This window comes from Euprymna scolopes, chromosome 19 (assembly GCF_053919585.1).
Source record: "Euprymna scolopes isolate OS-2025 chromosome 19, ASM5391958v1, whole genome shotgun sequence".
NCBI classification, from domain to species: Eukaryota; Metazoa; Mollusca; class Cephalopoda; order Sepiida; family Sepiolidae; genus Euprymna; species Euprymna scolopes.
The window spans coordinates 82,935,153-82,954,182 of NC_136500.1; the positions used below are offsets into that span (position 1 = coordinate 82,935,153).

The 19,030-nt window shown below is 31.1% G+C and overlaps 1 protein-coding gene across 19 annotated transcripts in view; it reads right to left on the reverse strand.

Moving 5' to 3' along the window:
* LOC145239793 (DENN domain-containing protein 5B-like) overlaps nucleotides 1–19,030 on the reverse strand; it is a 410,159-nt gene that overhangs the window by 58,051 nt on the left and 333,078 nt on the right. For 12 of the 19 annotated variants that reach the window (XM_080103312.1, XM_080103310.1, XM_080103300.1 and 9 more), the window contains one exon: nucleotides 4,563–4,628. The exons of the other annotated variants lie outside the window; for them this stretch is intronic. In XM_080103312.1, the coding sequence (XP_079959438.1) occupies nucleotides 4,563–4,628 (66 nt within the window). The remainder of the gene's footprint in view (nucleotides 1–4,562; nucleotides 4,629–19,030) is intronic. 19 annotated transcript variants of the gene reach the window in all.

Consider the following 19,030-nt stretch of genomic DNA (forward strand, 5'->3'; position numbering starts at 1 on the left):
CTTTTGTTATTGTATTGTGGTATATGCTACTCAATAAGAAATGCCTAATACCTGTGGCAACGTCGGGTAGCCCCGCTAGTCTATTATATAAATCTCACTTTTCCCTCTTTTTTTTTTTTTCATTTTTCTTAAACTTTTTCTTCTAGGGGATGGGACATCCAACCAGATGTCTGACATTTACCCCTATTTTAGTGAGTCCAACCAAGAGATCTTTTCAGGATTCTAGCCGTCCCTTTCAGTGCAATCGTTTGTATTTCACTTGCACTTGGTTCATCGGGTATGCTTGCTATGTACTTTTTAAAGTTCTTTTTCATAAGCCCAGTTGCTCCTATGATGACTGGTATAATTGAAACGTCTTTTAATTTCCAATTTCGTTTCATATCATACATAAGTCCTTGATACTTTGTTATCTTTTCCCTCTCAACTCTGTTAAGCCCTGTATCATTGGGTACACTGACCTCTATTACGGTCGCTTTTTTGTTTGCTCTGTCCCAAATCACTATATCTGGTTTAACAGCTGCGTTTTCAAGATATGTAGCAGTAGGGATTATGTAGTCATAGTGAATAGTGTAGTTGTCATTCCCAACTGTTCGTTCGGGTATATGTTCCCAGGAGTTTTTACTACACTGAATGTTGAGTTTCTTACATATCTTCCAGTGAAGGTATTTGCAAACTCCATTATGGCGATCTGTATAATAACCGTCTCCAAGTAGGACTTTGCAACCAGAAATCAGGTGGCCCACACTCTCAACCTCAGTGCTACAGAACCTGCATTTATTATTGTTGCTTAGACCACACATCTTTTTGAAGGCGTTTGTCATGAGGCCCTGGTCTTGTGCAGCCAATATCAACCTCTCTTAGTCGTAATGGAGGGATCCTCTTTTGAGCCAGTCCAGGGAACCATCCCTATCAATATATTCTTGGGATAGTTCAGTCGGTAGGTATTTTGCCCGTTTATGGTTGGTCCATTCTTCTGTTTTAACACTATGGAACTGGCTAGTGTATTTTTTCCGACTTTTCTGGGCTATGTCAGTGGCAGGCTTGTTTGGGTTCTCAGTATCATTTGTAAGGCAATCTTTTCCAAAATGAGTGGCAAGTTGTGTTATAGATGTTGTACTACTTGCTCGATTCTGATAATGGTCTTTAATTTTCATAAGCTTGGGGTTACAGGAACTTATTATGTACTGACCTATGCTGACGATTGTGGCTCTGTGTTGATGATTGACTTCCGAGAGTCCCATACCTCCTTCTCGCCTGGGTAGGTACAAACGAGGCATGCACTGATTTCGATAAATAACTCGGTACAAGGTTAGCATTTTCCTTGTCTTTGTGTCAAGCCAATTTATGTCTTTCTGAGGCCAGTCAATAATGCCAAAACTATATGTTAGTACTGGCATGGCAAGTTGGTTAATTGCCGTAATTTTTCTGTGTGTTTGTGCGTATGTCTGCTAAAATCTTTTAAAATGCAACCAACACTGACAAAATTAGTATTGTTTAAAAGCTCAGTCTCTCGGACGACAAATATCCAAAAATTGGCCAAAAAACACTAATTCTTTCACTGGCAACTAGCCTATTTTTTACAAGGAGGGGGTCACTTTTTTGTCGACATTTTTTGCAAAATCATTGTACGCCTTGCAATGACGAAGCTTAATTTTGAACAGTGGCAACATCGTATGTCACGGTGGGCGTGGCGACTAAACCATTTGCTTTTTTTCACTTCCTTTTCCTCTTAACGTTACAGGTTCAAATTTGCCTGCCTACTTACTACTTTTTTTTTTGCCCTCGCATGGGTACTCATTGCTATTTACACTTTTTTAGGGAGTTGATAAATATGTTTGTTTGTTTGAAACATTTTTTTAAGGTCCTGTTGATCAATACCCTTACCATGAAACCTCTCCACATCAAGCAATGCCCGCATACCTCTGCTAGTCTATTATGTAAAAAGGAACATGTGTGTGTTTTAGTGTGTGTGTGTTTGTATGTCTGCTAAAAACTTTTGACAGATGCATCGGACCATGAAAAAATTGGTATCGATAGAAAGATCAATCTCTCAGACAAAAAATATGTAAAATTTGGCCCAAAAGATTAATTCTGTGCTCGTCAACTAGGCCGTTTTTTACAAAGAGGGGTCACTTTTTGCGTCGACATTTTTGCAAGTCATATGTCTAGCAATCTCAATGTACGTTTAAAATTTGCAATTTTTATTCAAACAAAACTTTTTTTCTTTTTTTTAGGGAGTTGCTAAATATCCTTTGTATACCACCTCTCTTCACTCAGGCAATGCCGGGTAGGCATGCTAGTCTATTATATAAAGGATAAATGTCTGTTTATATGTCCAGTGTAAACTTAAAAAATGCACAAAAAACACCTGTGGAGTTGGTATTTTTTAATTGGCATAATCCCGGATGTATAACGTATATAAATAAAAGGACGACCGGTTCTACGCATGCATCAGATGACGTCATGACCCGATTTACTTGTTGAAGAACTGACTAAATTTCATGTACGTTGCGTTAGCTCAATTGGTTAGTGCATTTTGGGTTCGAATCGTGGTGTGAGATGTCTTTTTTTTTTTTTTTTTTCGATTTTTTAAATTTAAATATTGAACCAGTGTTATTCAAGCCATTTTTCATGTAACGTTCGTTTTTCTGTTTTTTTTTTTACTTCGCTTATCCACCCCCGACTACACACCCAAAAACACCCGGGTACCCACCGATTTTTTAAAGTTTAATATCGTTTAAATAGTTTTTTTGTGTTTTTTTTTTTCAATGTTTTGATTACCCCTCCCCCCCGGGCTTAAGTTTTAACGTTCGTTTTTATGTTTTCTTTTTTTACTTCGCTTATAACAAACAAACCTGGTCATATTGACCTCATTTGCTGGATAGCTATTGCTTACGTCGTCATCGTCGTTGTCGTCGTAACGCTCTACGACTTCCGTGCGGGCACCTGTCAATTTGGTTCTTACTTAAATAAATTCAAGCATCTTTCAGTAACTCATTCTGGCTGGGCGAACGGTTCATGTTTTTTTCACATTTTATTTTCAAACTTCGTCTCAGGGCTTCGAGTTCGATCCTACACCCCCCACCCCGATTTCATTTTTATTTAAAAGCACACACACACCTCGAAACACCCGGGCAATGCCGGGTACTCCTGCTAGTCTATATATATATATATATATATATATATATATATATATATATATATATATAAAAGCAAAAATATGTTTGTTTGTATGTCTCGCAAAAACTTTTGACAGAGGCGATGGATTTTCACGAGATTGGTATCTTGGACGACAAATATCGAAAAATTGGCCAAAAATATTAATTCCTTCACCTTAAACTGGCCATTTTTGCACAGGGAGGGAGTAGCAAAAAACCGTTCCCTCATCACAAGATAGCTTCTACGCATACGCAAATGACGTCGGAACTTGAATTAGTTTAAATATTTAAAAAAAAACAACCCAATTTTGTCAACGTCCTCTTAGCTCAGTTGATTAAAGTGCAGCATCATTATCAAAAAGGTTGTAAGTTCAAATCGTGATGTGAAACGTCTTTTTCTTTTTTTTTTCGATTTTTAAAGGTTTAATATTGAAACGGGGTTATTTATGCAATTTTTCACGTTCGCTGTTTTTTTTTGTTTTTATTTTTCAGATTTTTTAAAGAAATTTTAACATCGTTCGTTTTGCCTAACGTTCGTTTTTTTTTTTTTTTTACCATCACATTCGCGTTTTCTTTTTTTGTCTTTGTTTTTCCGATTTTAAGAAATTTTAACATCGTTCGTCTGCATTACGTTCGTTTTTTTTTTTTTTTTTTTTTTAGAAGTTTTAACATTTTTTTTTATATAATATTTAAACAGGGTTATTACTTCGCTTATTCTTTTATTTTGATTTACCCCCCCCCCCCCACCTCTAAACACCCGGGCAACGCCGGGCACCCCCGCTAGTGTAACATAAAGGGAAGTAACTTTTTCTACTAAGTTATTTCCCTTATTCTGGCTCTGTGTGTGTGTCTCTCTCTCTCTCTCTCTCTCTCTCGAAAGAGGAATGGACTGGACAAAGAAGAAAGAAGGGGTGGTGATGAGGGTAAAAACGAGGGGAAGGAAAAGAGAGCAGGATAGAAGTTATGTAACCCTTTTTCCTCCCGATCAATGCTGGGTAACCCCTGCTAGTTCAAATATGCTTCCTCCACATCTGAGTTCTCATCCCTTACCATTGTCTTACACTTCTAACACACAAATGTTTGCTGAAGGAATTCATGATTTTTGGAACAATTTTACCAAACTCAACCTGCTTTTACTGTCCATTCTTTCGAAAATATTAAATGTTGAAAGTTAAGTATAAAAACGAAAACAATAATTTAGTACAATTTGTTAGATGAAACAGTTAAACTAACTACTAAAAAAAAAAAAAAAAAACAAAAGCTGGAGTTAAAAAAACAAAAAGAAAAGGACTAAACAGTTTGGCTTCAATGAAGAACGGTTCTTCATTTATACTACTTCTACAGACAAAGGAATACTTGGAAGATTGTGAGAAGAGCACTAGAGAGATTTCTACAGATTCTTACCAGAATGAATTTCTTTGTAGTTGCGGTTAGGACTGTCATGGGTGGAGAGGTTGGGCCACAATTGATCTAATAAAAGAGCATTGGAACCCACTTTACCATTTTGGGATTTTTAAAGGAAGATTTGGTATAACAGAATGTTTGAATTATTTAGTTTATTCGGATTACTATTCTCATCTTAGTTGTTAATTTTCACAGCATTTTGGCTGATGTTATGTCTGACCTTCATCGGGTGTAATCAATGGATAATTGTATTGTTTAACAAGTGACAGTCTTATAGAGTTTGGAGGTTCAATTCTTACCGTAGAAAATAATATCTAAGAATTAGTGTTGGGACAATTAATTGGAATCGGAAAAATCGGAAGATTTAGGGGTATCAGTATCGGAAAAATTGGTACCTAGTTTCCGATGCCAAAATGATTCTTTTTAATTAATTTTTATTTGATTTTCTTTAAAGCAAAATCTTCCATTGCTGGTAATAATGATAAAACAATAGATATTTATTGATTTAAACTTACCAGTAAAGCTAAAATCGATAGATCATCCTCCACAAGTGTATTTTGACGTTTAGGAAAATATCTGCATATTTAACATGTGCTTTTTACGAAAATCGAGGGAAATAACAATTCCATAGTTAAATATTTGGAGATTTAAAAGAATCAAAATCGGAATCAGTAATGGTATCAGAATCGAGAATTTAGCATGGAATCAGTAATTGTATTGGAATCAGGAAAAATATTGAAATCGTCCCATCACTATTAAGAATCTTCCACTTGATAATAAAGATCAATGTGTATGCAATATATATGTGTGTGTGTGTGTGTGTGATGATAATAATGGAAATAATATTTCGACGAGATAGAGAGATAAAAAATGGAACAAACCAAATTATGTGTTCATTGACGTTTTGTCTTTATTATATTCATCCAGAAGAAATCTTACAATCAAGATGAAATGTTGATGAACACATGGTTTGTTCTTTTTTTTTTTTTTATCTCTCTCTATCCATACTCCTATAAATTTATTTTTTTTTTTTTGTGTATTGATATTCATATTAAAAACCCTTTTTTCTATTTATTTAAAAAGAAAATACAACTTAAAAAAAAAAACAACAAAGATCTAACTAATTCGCATATTCTTTTAAACATTTATTTTCATTAATTTCCTATTAGTTTTTTCGGTTTTCTTATGGGATGATCATCTAGAGTTAACTATTATGTGTAATTATATTCATGCAGATATTCTACATGATTTATACTTGTGTAATATTTGCATAAAAAGGTTATAGTAAACACAAATCTCTTCCTATATATATTTATGTATGCGTATATATATTTGTTTAAATAATTTTGTCTACCAAACTCCTCTGTCAGTTTTTCGTCTACAGACATGAAGCTTTATATATAAGGTATTTGAACCCATGTGAAACTTTATATTTATGTTTTAGCCCGGGAAAATCGGTGCAAAAGCGTGAAAATTTAAAAAATGGAATTTGCCAAGTGAAGGCCGAACGATAGCATTATGAATATGCATGCTAACGTAATAGCTATTGGTTCATGTTTTAATTTTTAGCCTTGCAGACAACATGTCTTCATAAGTCAGGCATTAACATTAAAGGAAAAAGTAAATTGCATGATAAACATTTTGCTTTCGATTCTCTGTGATGGCGCACAAGTCATTTTTTAAAAGCTTTTTAAATCATTACTATATCTATACTACTATACTATAGCTTCAATATAATAAATATGAAATCTGCATTAATCAAAATATCATATTTAAGCGTATTTTATGACCGAGCAATGGCAGGCGGCCTGCTAGTATATACATATGGTAAGTTATGAAAATATACTTATAGCAATTAAGTTACACAGAGGTTTCTGGATTTCAAACCATAGGGAATTGTTAGGCTAATATATGTGTGTGTGTGTGTGTGTGTGTGTGTGTGTGTGTGTGTGTGTACTTCATTGTCATTACACAAGTAAATTTACTTCCTTTCTTGTCTTCCATACAATTAAAAAACATACTGGACGAAACAATTTCGAGTGTTTAGGAAAAAGAAGAAAGCAAGTCAGACAACCCTCCTATTTGAAATGAATTCAGGCGGAAACCCTTCATTTTTTCAATAATGAGACGTTTTCTTTTGTTTCTTTTTTCTATAGCGATTGATATTTTTCTTTTTTTTTTAAACTTTCAAGTTTGAGACGTTTTCTTATGCTTAACTTTGCTGATTAATACATACTTTTCTAAATATATATATATATATATATATATATAAATATATATATATATATATATATATATATATTTTATATATAAGAATTATGCTTTACCAGTATTCACATTTGGTGAAGCAATTCTTTTAGTCATTTTTGAGGAAGGTTGTACACTCATAACTTAATCATAAAGTAACTCTTGTACATGGTCACAGCTGAGAGAACAATGACAATTTACTATTGTAGACTTATTAAAGGATTTAGTTACAAATTTTGTATAGGTTCTAGATTTCTACTTTTCGAAAAATACACTTGAAAAAGGTCTGAGGTTATATCGACTGCAAGGTTGTGAAAAAAATAAATAAACATCCAAGATGAGAATAGTAATCGGGAAAAATTCAAATAATATAAATTATCAATCCGCATCTAAAAAAAATTTGGAAAAAATGTTTTTAGTTTATCGTTTCTCAATTTCCCTTTCAGTTGGTTACTTGGTTTATGAAACACGTAAAAAGGAATTAGGAAGAAAAGTTAAAAATAATTCATGAGGAATAAAAATGGGAAAAATAGAGCAGAGTCGTTAAAAATATTGAATCGAGTTTTCTTTTAATAAAAAAAGAAAATAAATGGAAACAAGTAAAATAGGAGAAATGTTTTAGAAGAAAAATCAGAAAAAAAAAAACGTGTGAAAATAAAAAATATGTATGAAAATTTTTTTTAAATTACTAAAAATCTGAAGGAAATTGAAATAAATGAAAAACACTGAAGCAAATGAAAATAGTATTAAAAAAAAATAAAATTAAAAGAAATAAAATAAAAAAGTAAATTTTTCAAAAAGCAAAAATAAACAGAATGAACGTTTTCAAGGAATATAACAAATGGAAAAAGTGATTTGAAAATAGAAAATGATAATTATTTTGATATTAATAAATTAAAACATAATAATTATAAAAATGTATTTTTTTTTAATTTGGCAAAAAAAAAAAAAATTTAACTAGTGCCAAACAATTATCACACATTAAAAAATAAAACAAAAACAAAAAAAGCGGAAAATTATTGATATACAAACCGTAAACTGAAAGGAAAATTTATTATTTGTACAATTTAATAAACAAAAATTCCTTTCATATAAACTTTTACTTTATGAAACCCAGAAGAATCTTTACAAATATAAATTGAAAATTAAAAATATAAAAATAATTGTTAATATTTATTTAAAAGCTATTATAGTTTATAAGCCCTTTTAAGAAATTAAAGTTGAGTCCTCTTTAGGGTATTAAGAAAAAGTGGTCAACTTTAGTGCAAATGCAACATTCCAACTTCCGGTTGAATACTCTCTGATTGTTTACTATGTATGCCCACCAACTTGGCATTTATAAGCACTTAATATCCTTCAATTCTTATGTTAATTATCGGTGGCCTTGAGATAAAAGAGTGACTTTGTGACTGGTTTTGAATCTCCCGATCAGCAGTATTTATCACTTCCTACACCGATAATTGCATAAGCATGAAACACTAGTGTCTGTATGTATAAAAATTGTTAATATTTGTTTAAAAAATATAGCATATATAAATTTAGATATATGCATATGCTCATAATAACGAAGAATAACATAATTAACATTTCTACCCGGTCATGGCTGACAGAATGAAAACAATTTACCCTTGTTGATAAAATAAAGTGCTTAGTTCGACATTCTGTATAGATTTCGAGTTTGACAAAGATTTTGAAATTAAAAAACCGATGTACCTGAAGAAGGGTGTAGGTTACATCAGTCAAAACATTGTGAAAATAACAACTAAGATGAGAATGGTTCAGTCTGAATAATAACAAAAGTACAAAAAAAAAAAAAGAAACAAAAAAAAACGATAATATCGTTTATTTATAGAATGTTAAGTATTTTATTTACCCCCCCCCACACACACACATCTTTCAGTATATTAGGAATAAGGTCAGGTGAAGCTCTCAAAACCCAATGCATTAGGATAAGGTCTCTCTGGTCTACAAAAAATGCTTGAACAATCCTGTCAGCATTCTGGCATGTTTTTTCTAACCTCAGGCGATTAGTAATAATCTACCTCCTTTTAATTTCCCTCCCACTCTCTATTTGTACCTACATCCAAACATGGATTCCATGAACTAAGCTTCTTTCCCCAAACTGCCTGCCTGTGGAACTCTGTTCTGCTGGCCTGCTTTCCAGCTGATTACAATATATCTGCAAGTCTAATGTAAATAAATTCTTGCTGAGCTTCCCCCCCTTAAATAACCAAATTATACCAAATCCCATTACTAACAATTACTACATTGTTGTCCTGATGACTACTGTACACCCATTAACTTTATCCCCGAGTGGCCTTCAGGCTTTGATAAGCGGTGACCTCCTTTGCAAGCAAACATAATTGTGATGCAAAACATTTCTGTTCAGGGATTTAATTTTATCTATCCTTGAATGGGTACTTTCTAATATATATAAATAGAAAATAAATTATTTTCCCCTTACTTTATAAAAAATATTTAATTTAAAAAAAAAAAAAAAAAAGTGACTCTTACCACCAACAGAAAGTTTAATTAAAAAAAAAATAACAACCCTTTCTATAAATAACAAAAACTAAATATCTTTAAAAAATATTAAAATTAACAAACAAAAATAATCCCTCCCTTTACCCCCCCCCCCAACACAGCATTATTAATAACTAGAATTCTAATTTACTATTGATTAATATTCACATTGTGTGGTTCAATAATCGAATCAGCATAATCAATACACCCGGGTATTTTTTTTCCATACACATCTCCCATGTACGAGATATCTTATTGAGAAAGTTTTCCAATAGAACTGACCTTTCTAAAATTGGTTGCGCTCAAAATAAAAAGAAAGGAAATGATATTTTTATTTATTTGTCCCCACCCACCTAAGAATGTTTCGTTGCATGTGAATAAATTTAGTTCTATCGAAAATAACTGGATGAAAAGAAACACAGTTTGTTAAAGGGTTTACAGGAGATGAGAAAGAGTCTGTAACTATTCACAAAAGTTGGAGAAAGAAAATTTTCTGAATATTGAAAGGTGAGAAAGTAATCGTTTTATTTCATACGGTAACCCCTGAAATGAATTGATTATTCATCTTTTTTTTTTTATGAGGATTGATAATTTGCATTATTCGTATGTTGTTATTTTTGTTTTGGCATTTGCATGGAATAATTAAAGACAAGACATATCAATACTGTTCTCACAAAGCTTAAAGACTAATGCCCTTAAAATCACCAGCGTTGAACTCCTCAACCTTTTCTTCCTCTTTCATAATAGTCTCTAGCCTGCCACTCTTCAACACCACAAGAATTGCTACCCTACGCTGATGATTGCGTAAGCATGAAACACTAGTGTCTGTAGGTAAAAATGAATAATTATTATTTAATTATCATGCCCCTTTAAGAACAGAAAAGGATGGGCATTGTCTGCAGAATTATAATTAAGGCAATCAACTAAAGTCTATGCAATGTTCACGACTTTCACTCATATGAACTTTAGATTACGTCATGTATTCGCCCGAATTCAGCGTTTAATAGTTCTTAATTCCATTCATTCCCATAGCAATAGTTTGGTGGCCCTGAGGTAGAGGCTCCACAAATATAGCAAAAGGTGGCTTCGTGGCTGGGTTCGAATCTCATGACCGTCAGGAATTATTACCCTACATTGATGATTGCGTAAGCATGAAACTGTAGTGTAAAAATGAATGTTAATATATATATATATATATATATATATATATATATATATATATATATATATATTAGTGATGGGAAGATTCCAATATTTTCCCAATTCTATTACAATTACTGATTTCGTATTAAATTCCCGATTGCGATTCTTTATAAACCTCTAAATATTTAACTACAGACCTGTTATTCCCCCCCCCCCTATTAGCGTAAAAACATGTTAAATGTGGATCCATTTTCTCAAACGTTAAAAAAAGCTTGGGAGGGGGGATCTATAGATTTTAGTTTTACTGTTAGTTGAATATCAATAAATATTTATTTATTTATTTTTATAACTACCAGTAGTGGAACATTTTATTTTAAACAAAATCAAATAAGAAAAAGAAAATTAAACGAATCGTTTTTGACATCAGAAAATAGACACAAAATTTTCTCGATTCCAATAGCCTAAAAAGTTCTGATTTTTCCAATTCCGATTAATCATTCCAACACTTATATATATATATATATATATATATATATATATATATATATATATATATATATATATTGGTCATCTTCACCACAAATGGATTATGCTTGGTTAACAATGAAACATCAATCATACAATGTTACACATCTTTGTTTACAGATGATAGAAATAGCGACCTCAAAATAACACATTCTACTTCTAAGGTTAGATTTTTGTCTACTGTGTGTAGAGACGTTTCTTCTAGCTCTTTCTTTAGTGGCTCGAATTGTTTCACAACTTTCTTTTCTATAGTAAATGCTTTGATTTCTATTAAAGGCTTAATCTCCTTGAAAAATTTGTGAATTATTTTGCACAAGTAAACATTAAGTTCGTATTATTTGGATTATTCAGACTACAGTTCTCATCTTAAATGCTATTCTCACAACGTTTCAGCAGAGCAACCATTCATATTCTTCGAGCACATCTGGTCAAACTCGGGAATCTGTACAGAATTTTGAACAGAACCTTTCATTTATCATCCATAACAAGGACCTCTGGTATAACAGATAACGTGTGTAAGTAATAATCAGTTCTAAGTAACAGTCTTCTAGAGGTTGAAGGTTCAATCCTCAGTGTGGACAACATAAAAAATACATTTGCCAATTACTTAAGACTTCCATCCAATCATGGCTGATGAAATGAAAGCAAACTACCTCTGTAGATTAAATAAAAAGTTCCGTTCGAAATTCTATACAGATTGCCCGAGTTCGACAAGATAAAAGAAGATCGGAGGTTATATTTGCTGAAACATTGTGAAAATAGCATCTAAGATGAAAACAATAGTTTGAATAATCCAAATTTGATTTTTTTTATTTGAGTGTGCATGCTGTTCAAACTGACATACATCATATTTTGTCATAGCAACAATTTACTTATACAGGACTAGACTAGATTGTCGATAATTTGTGTCCTTTCTTTACAGAATATGTGGAGATTGGCTTCAAATGGGCTTGACAGCTATTAAAAAAAATTTTTTCTTCTTCTTCTAGTACAGATATTCTATTTTATTTGAATTTGGAACAGACTTTCTTTAAAATATGCAACTTTTTTTTTTTTTTTTTTTTAATTAGCATTTTTGTGGTGTTTGCAAACTATCACTTTGAGTCAGGAATTAGGAGTTACTATAAGGTAATTTCACACTCTTGGATCATTTTTTATTTGTTTATTTTAGTTCACCCTAAACAAAACATTGTTTTCAATGTAGAGAAAATTCAGCTGCAGATGCAAACAAAAACACCTGTTCTTCCTTGTGAATGGTGCTATAAGCAACAGATGTAAATCAGTATCTTTTCTGAAAAGAAAGGTAATGCCTGGGAGGATAACATACCAAAACCGAACAGATACTACACTTTAGTCTTCACATGAAAATCAGATAAAAGTGTATATTTTAACACAAAGCAGGAAACAATTTCCAGTAAGTTTCTAAAAAAAAAAATAATAATAAAAAATTAAAAAGAATACTGCTATGTCTGCATTCACCTCAGTCATGAATTAGACAAATTCTGAAAGTGAAATAACTCCAAGTATATGAAATGAAAATACAAATGTCTTCCTGACAATTTAAAACAATGTATAAATATATTCTTGAACAAGATTCCTGATTAAAATATTTTTGCCAAAGTTCATCTTGTTCATGCATCATTTCGATGTCCACGTTTTTTCTACAGCGATTGTCTTCTTCATCTTTCCATCATTATCATTATTTCAGGTTAAGTCTAACAGAAAACTCTAAAAATTGAACAAATCAGTTTAAAAATAGAACTTGATTTATATTTTGAAAATCTGGTGAATAATCAATCATAATCTGAAGAGCCTGTTTAAAAAAGAAAAGAAAAGAAAAGAAAAGAAAAAACAACTAAAAACAATTTTAAAGAGGCGTGACATGAGATGAGTTTGCTGGTATAAACATGAATGTATAAAATTAAAAAGAAAAGCACATTTGAAGTGGGAAATAAAATATTGCTGAATTTTATTAAACAAATGATTACAAGATGCACTTACCATAATCTGCAGAATGTAATTACCTGTCAATAAATGCTTGTTAATTTTAAAATAAGATCCAACCCCCTTATTTTTTAACTCGATTTAAAGCCTTTTTTTTATAGATGAAACAAAGTCTAACCACTCATAAGAAAGCAGAAAACAAGACAAATCATGATTGGGCATCAGACTATATTCAGTGCCAAGTCACCCAGAAGAATTTCCGAGTGACTTCTGTAGTACAACATATTATAACTACTGTTATTTAATACCATCTGGAAGGTTAAAATTATAAAAAATAGAACTAACAAAAAAAAAAAAAAAAAAAAAAAAAACTCAATTGAAATATAATTTTCTTACTGTCCATTTGCTGTTCAATTAAATTCTTTTAATTTGTGGCTCTTCTCTTACATTTAGAATTCTTTTTAAAAAAAAAATGTTGAAAATACATTAAACTATCCATTCGGCATTAAAATAATAATAATGAGAGCTGCAAAAAACACATACATCATATATGTTCTCTCACCTTTGATAATGATGTATACTAATCAGACCAAAATAAAAACACAAAACAAAATCAATGAGAATGTACACAAGTAAATAAGTTGAACATTTTTTTAGGAACACCTTTTTACATATAAATAAATATTTAAACACGTACAAAAATATGAATGCAAGCAATATATGAGAGAGAGAGAGAGAGAGAGAGAGAGAGAGAGAGAGAGAGAGAGAGAGAGAGAGAGGGGGGGAGTTCTTTTTCAGCAAGTCAGAGAAAGAGAGAGGAGATATTTTAAATGTTTAGAAAGATTTAAAGAATTTGCAATGTCAGTCAATCACAGAAAGGAGTTTTGTTTTATGCTTTGGAACAGAGCAACACATTTTATAAAGGAAAGGTATTTGCAGAGTTAGCAATTCCAAAAACGACAAATAAATAAGCAGAGTGGTGCAATTATGTGGTAATGGTAGTAGTAGTAGTAGTCATGGTGGTGGTAGTGGTTGCAGTAAGATTATAATAGAAATATTTGAAAATTATGTTTGCTGATGCAAGAGCAAATGTGCATGTAGATATTATCGACTTCAATAAATATATTTCAGTATTTAAAATTTTTTAAAGCAAATATGAATATTAATATATATGGATTAATGCTATCTCGATAAAAATGCCCAATATTCGAGATAGAACATCAACATATGAAGGGAATTGAAATTATGCAAATTATGATTTATGAACATTTATTGTTTATAAAACAAGGAATACAAGATAGAGCGAATTATTTCCTTATTCCATGGAGTTTAAAAAAATTTGGCTTTTTTCTTCAGAGAAAAATGTTCACAAAAGAATTTTGGTTAGTGCAAAAATTTAAAGCTTCAAAGTTCGAACTTTTTGCTGGTTAGTGCAAAAATTTAAAGCTTCGAAGTTCGAACTTTGATTATATATATATATATATATTAGGAGGTATATTTAGTAAAAAACAGAATTTTTTTAGTTCGAATTATCTGAAGAGATGGACAGGTTTTTTTTTTTTTTTGTTATTGTCCTGTCTATTGAAACAATCTCTCATGATTTGAGTAAAAAAAAACAGAGGTTGGAAGAACGAACACACACACACACACGTACGTGATGAGAATAATGGAAATAATACTCTGACAAGATAAAGAGATAAAAAAAAAGGAACAAACCAAGTCATATGTCCATCAACGTTTCGTCTTTATTGTAAGACTTTTTATGGATGAATGAATAGAAGAAAATAAAACACCAGTACAATATTTGAAAATGTTTCATTATAACAAATATATTTCTAAATATTGTACTGGGATTTTATTTTATTTTATTCATCCAGAAGAAGTCTTACAATAAAGACGAAACGTTGATGGACATGTGACTTGGTTTGTTCCTTTTTATCTCTCTCTCTCTATATATATACATATATATATATATATGAATTAAGCTAATAACGGATTTTATATAATAATATAAATGGATATTATTTACGTAGGGAAGTGGCTATAATGCAATAGATATGGATGTAAACTGATGACCTGAGCATGTCAAGTTTGAATCCTTTTGGTTCCATAACACTATTCCTTTTCAAATGGATGTTGGCAAGCTTCATATGCTTTCTACTGTATGCATTTGATTCTAGAAAGAACTGAGGAAACAAATGGCAACAACGGAATCAAGCCGTTCAAAAGTTGCACCATGCAGATTCATACAAATTTCTGTTTTTTCTTTTTAAATTTTCTCTGCGGCCGGAATATAGAAAATTTACAAAGATAAAAATAAAACTCGAGCAGGATCTGAATCTGTTGACTAAAACAGACATTGTCTAAACCTGCTCCACAACTGAGAATTTTCTAACTTCGTAAATTATATTTGTTTATAAATATAAAATACAGATATCCTTTAAAAATCTATGTCTATTCTCTCTCTATATATATCTATATATATATATTACATATACATATAGTATGTTTATTTATTTATACGAACATTATTGGCTACATATGTGCATGCATGTTTTTTGTTGCAATCCTTCAGAAGTGCAGCATCATTGGTCACGCTATAAAGACCTGGCCGATGACACTGCGTTCATAAAGTAAGTTCAGTAGAAACATGTATGCACATATGTAGCCAATAAATACACTATAGATACTCTTTACTTGTCATCGAGCACCTTATGACAAATATTGGAGTCTCTAGTGGATTTATGTCAGGGAAGCTACAGTGATACAACCATTATATATATATGTTCTATAGAGTGTGGAAAGAATTCAATGGAATACTCAATTGTTAAAGTAACAGTATAATATTTATTTATAAAGGAAATGTACAAAACGCAGAACATTTTGGATATCAGTTTCACTAGAAAAGAAACTGTCAACAAGGAAACCATCTGGACAGCGTTCACTTACTTGGTTATCATTTCGAAAGTGAAAGTTCTGCACATTTCTTCATATATATATATATATATATATATATATATATATATATATATATATATATATATATATATATATATATACAAATCTCATAAATTTACTTACATCAAATAGAGTCTTTTCAAATAAGAAAGTCATTCATGGTTAGATGATAAACCTCCTCTGGCCCTCTCATTTGAAAAGGACATCTTAGATTGAAATAAATTTATGAGATCAGGCTAAGTTTTTGGTTGTTTTTTCTTTTAACTTAGCAAGTTGGTGCAGCAATTGCAGGTAATTAAATGACTTAAATAGTTTTCTAACGAATGATCAAAAATATAAAAATTAAATAAGTTTTTCTGTATATAGTTTTAAAGTTTAAAAAACTTCCAAGACTATACACACACACACACACACACACATATATATATGGAATGCTATATCTGTAAGGGGTAGAGCAAATTTGGTAGGAAATTTTAAGTAGGAGAACTCAACGCATAGATAAACAAAAATAAAGTTAAAAAAAAAAAGGAAAAAACTTAGCTCGATCTCATAAATTTACTTACACCAAATAGAGTCTTTTCAAATAAGAAAGTCATTCATGGTTAGATGATAAACCTCCTCTGGCCCTCTCATTTGAAAAGGACATCTTAGATTGAAATAAATTTATGAGATCAGGCTAAGTTTTTGGTTGTTTTTTCTTTTAACTTATATATATATATATATATATATATATATATATATATATATATATATATATATATATATATATAGCCTGTGGCCTGTGTGTGTGTGTGTGTGGCATAATCGCTTTGACACACTGGTTCTCATCAGATCACCAAAGTTAAGCAACGTTGAGCCTGGTTAGTACCAGATGAGTGACCATTTGGGAATTCTAGGCGCTGTATGTGCTCTCCGCTTATCTCAGCATTTGTTTCCCCGTCATCCTGTACATACATTTCACTTGCCACTGATATTTAACAATGTCGACTCAAGAGAGGTGTGGTTGTAGATTGTGCACCTCCTGCCACAAAAATTTCACGTGCAGGCACCCTTATGTGGATATTCATAGTCTGTCAAAGACTGAAGGAGCCTGTTATCACATGAAAAAAAAAAAAAAAATCGACATTTCAGATTTCAGAACAGATCTGATCAAAGGAAGCTTATCTTGCTTACACAAAGCTCATAATCCTTTCAAATAGAGCTTTATAACACTAATAAATACTTTATCTTAACACTTTCATGATAGCTCCAATAGTAAAAAGTCTATTTCTATTCCAGACATCTGTATATATCTGAATGCAAGCTCAAACCTACCAGATGTATAAAAATTCAGTAAATTGGATGTACGATGATCCCTATGGAGTTCTTTGCAGGGAAATTCTGTGTAGAGAGCTTGATGTAAAGTAAAGAATAATACTAATAATAAGAGTGTATGAAAAACTACTGTGTGCTCTATTGTAGTTTTTGGTCATAATCCATTGACACTGCACACAGCGGGACCTTCAGACCAACTAAAAAGAAAAATCATTGAAAACTAGAAAATCTCTGAAGACTAATTCGCTAAATTAACCCAAATAAATGGATCAATTCAAACAAATTAATCTGACAAAATATACTTTGGATAAGCTTATCGATAAAAACGACACAAGTGAAAAAAGGCTTAAATTGTTATCAACCATTTTCTCTTGTTAACATGGTTTCATTAGAGAAATAAAATTTGAATAAAAGAGAAATGTTGATTTTTGTCAAATTTTTATCATTGATTCAATCAATTGAAACGTTTTCCACACTGTTAGTTTAAACTAAACACACTGACACATCCACATCAGCCGGACTGTCAACCAAATATCATCCTCAAGTGTCTTCAGTTTCTCTATACAGAGGTTTGTCAAGACAACGCGACATAAGAATACTTCAACCTACAAGTAAACCCTGACCAAATATTAAAATAAAAATAACAGTATTCAAAGCCCAAATAAGATTGCCTTGGAATGGCTACACATTGGTTTATATGAGAAAAATGATGTGAACCTTCTTTGTTTATTTTCTCTTGGTCTATATATATATATATATATATAGACCAAGAGAAAATAAACAAAAGTTATAAAAAAGAAAAAGTAAGTCTTTGAATTTCAACAAAGTTTTGCACTATATATGTATATATATATATATATATATATATATATATATATATATATATATATATATATATATATATATATAGGCCACCATAAGTAACTATATATATATATTTTTTTTTTTACTTGCAACTTTATTACTTAAAAATGTTATCTATTTCATATCCTTCAAAAGCAGAAACTATTATCTATTTAATAATTTTTATTTTATTTCCATTTTTAGTTCACATACACATTACATCCATATGCATAATAAACGTGCAAAAAAATTGCAGTTTTCATTTGATTCTGGAAAGTCGTGGACATGACATTCATCTAATGAGAATTTGGAAAGAAATTTCTGTCAAAGCTGCTCACCTATCCAACGATTATTAGTCTGAGAGATATAAGTTGAAATAGAATTATATAGTTACTTATGGTGGCCCCTGTATATACACACACACACGCACACAATACATTTTCTCAGCATAAAAATCCCTAAAATTAAATCAATTTTTAAAAGAGTTAAGTATCTTATGGTTAATATGATAAACTGTGTGCATAGAAATATATTCTTTGTAAAAATGAAAGTAGCCCTCTTTGGTAGATGATAGCGTTTTTATAAACAATGAGAGTTCGCTTATGTGTGGCTTATGCCTAACAACCAAATGATAAAGATTACTTTCAACAACATAATGATCGCATTTCAATCCCGGTTAGCCACACTGAAGATTCGTGATTCAGAGAAAAAGCGTCTGTGGATAATTACATATTGTGTAAAGTGAAACTGCCAACTACTATTAGCGATAATGCAGAGCTCTTCATAAAAACAAAGAACTCTTGAGTAGTTTACAGTGTTTATATAAACATTAAGATTTCACTTACTCGTGGCTCATGACTGATGGCTGAAGAGTAAAAATCACTAACTATCAAGAAAAATGAACAAGTTTTTATCCTAGTTCAAACTGATAGTCAATTTTAACATATCGAAGAGCTGTGATACAGCAAAAG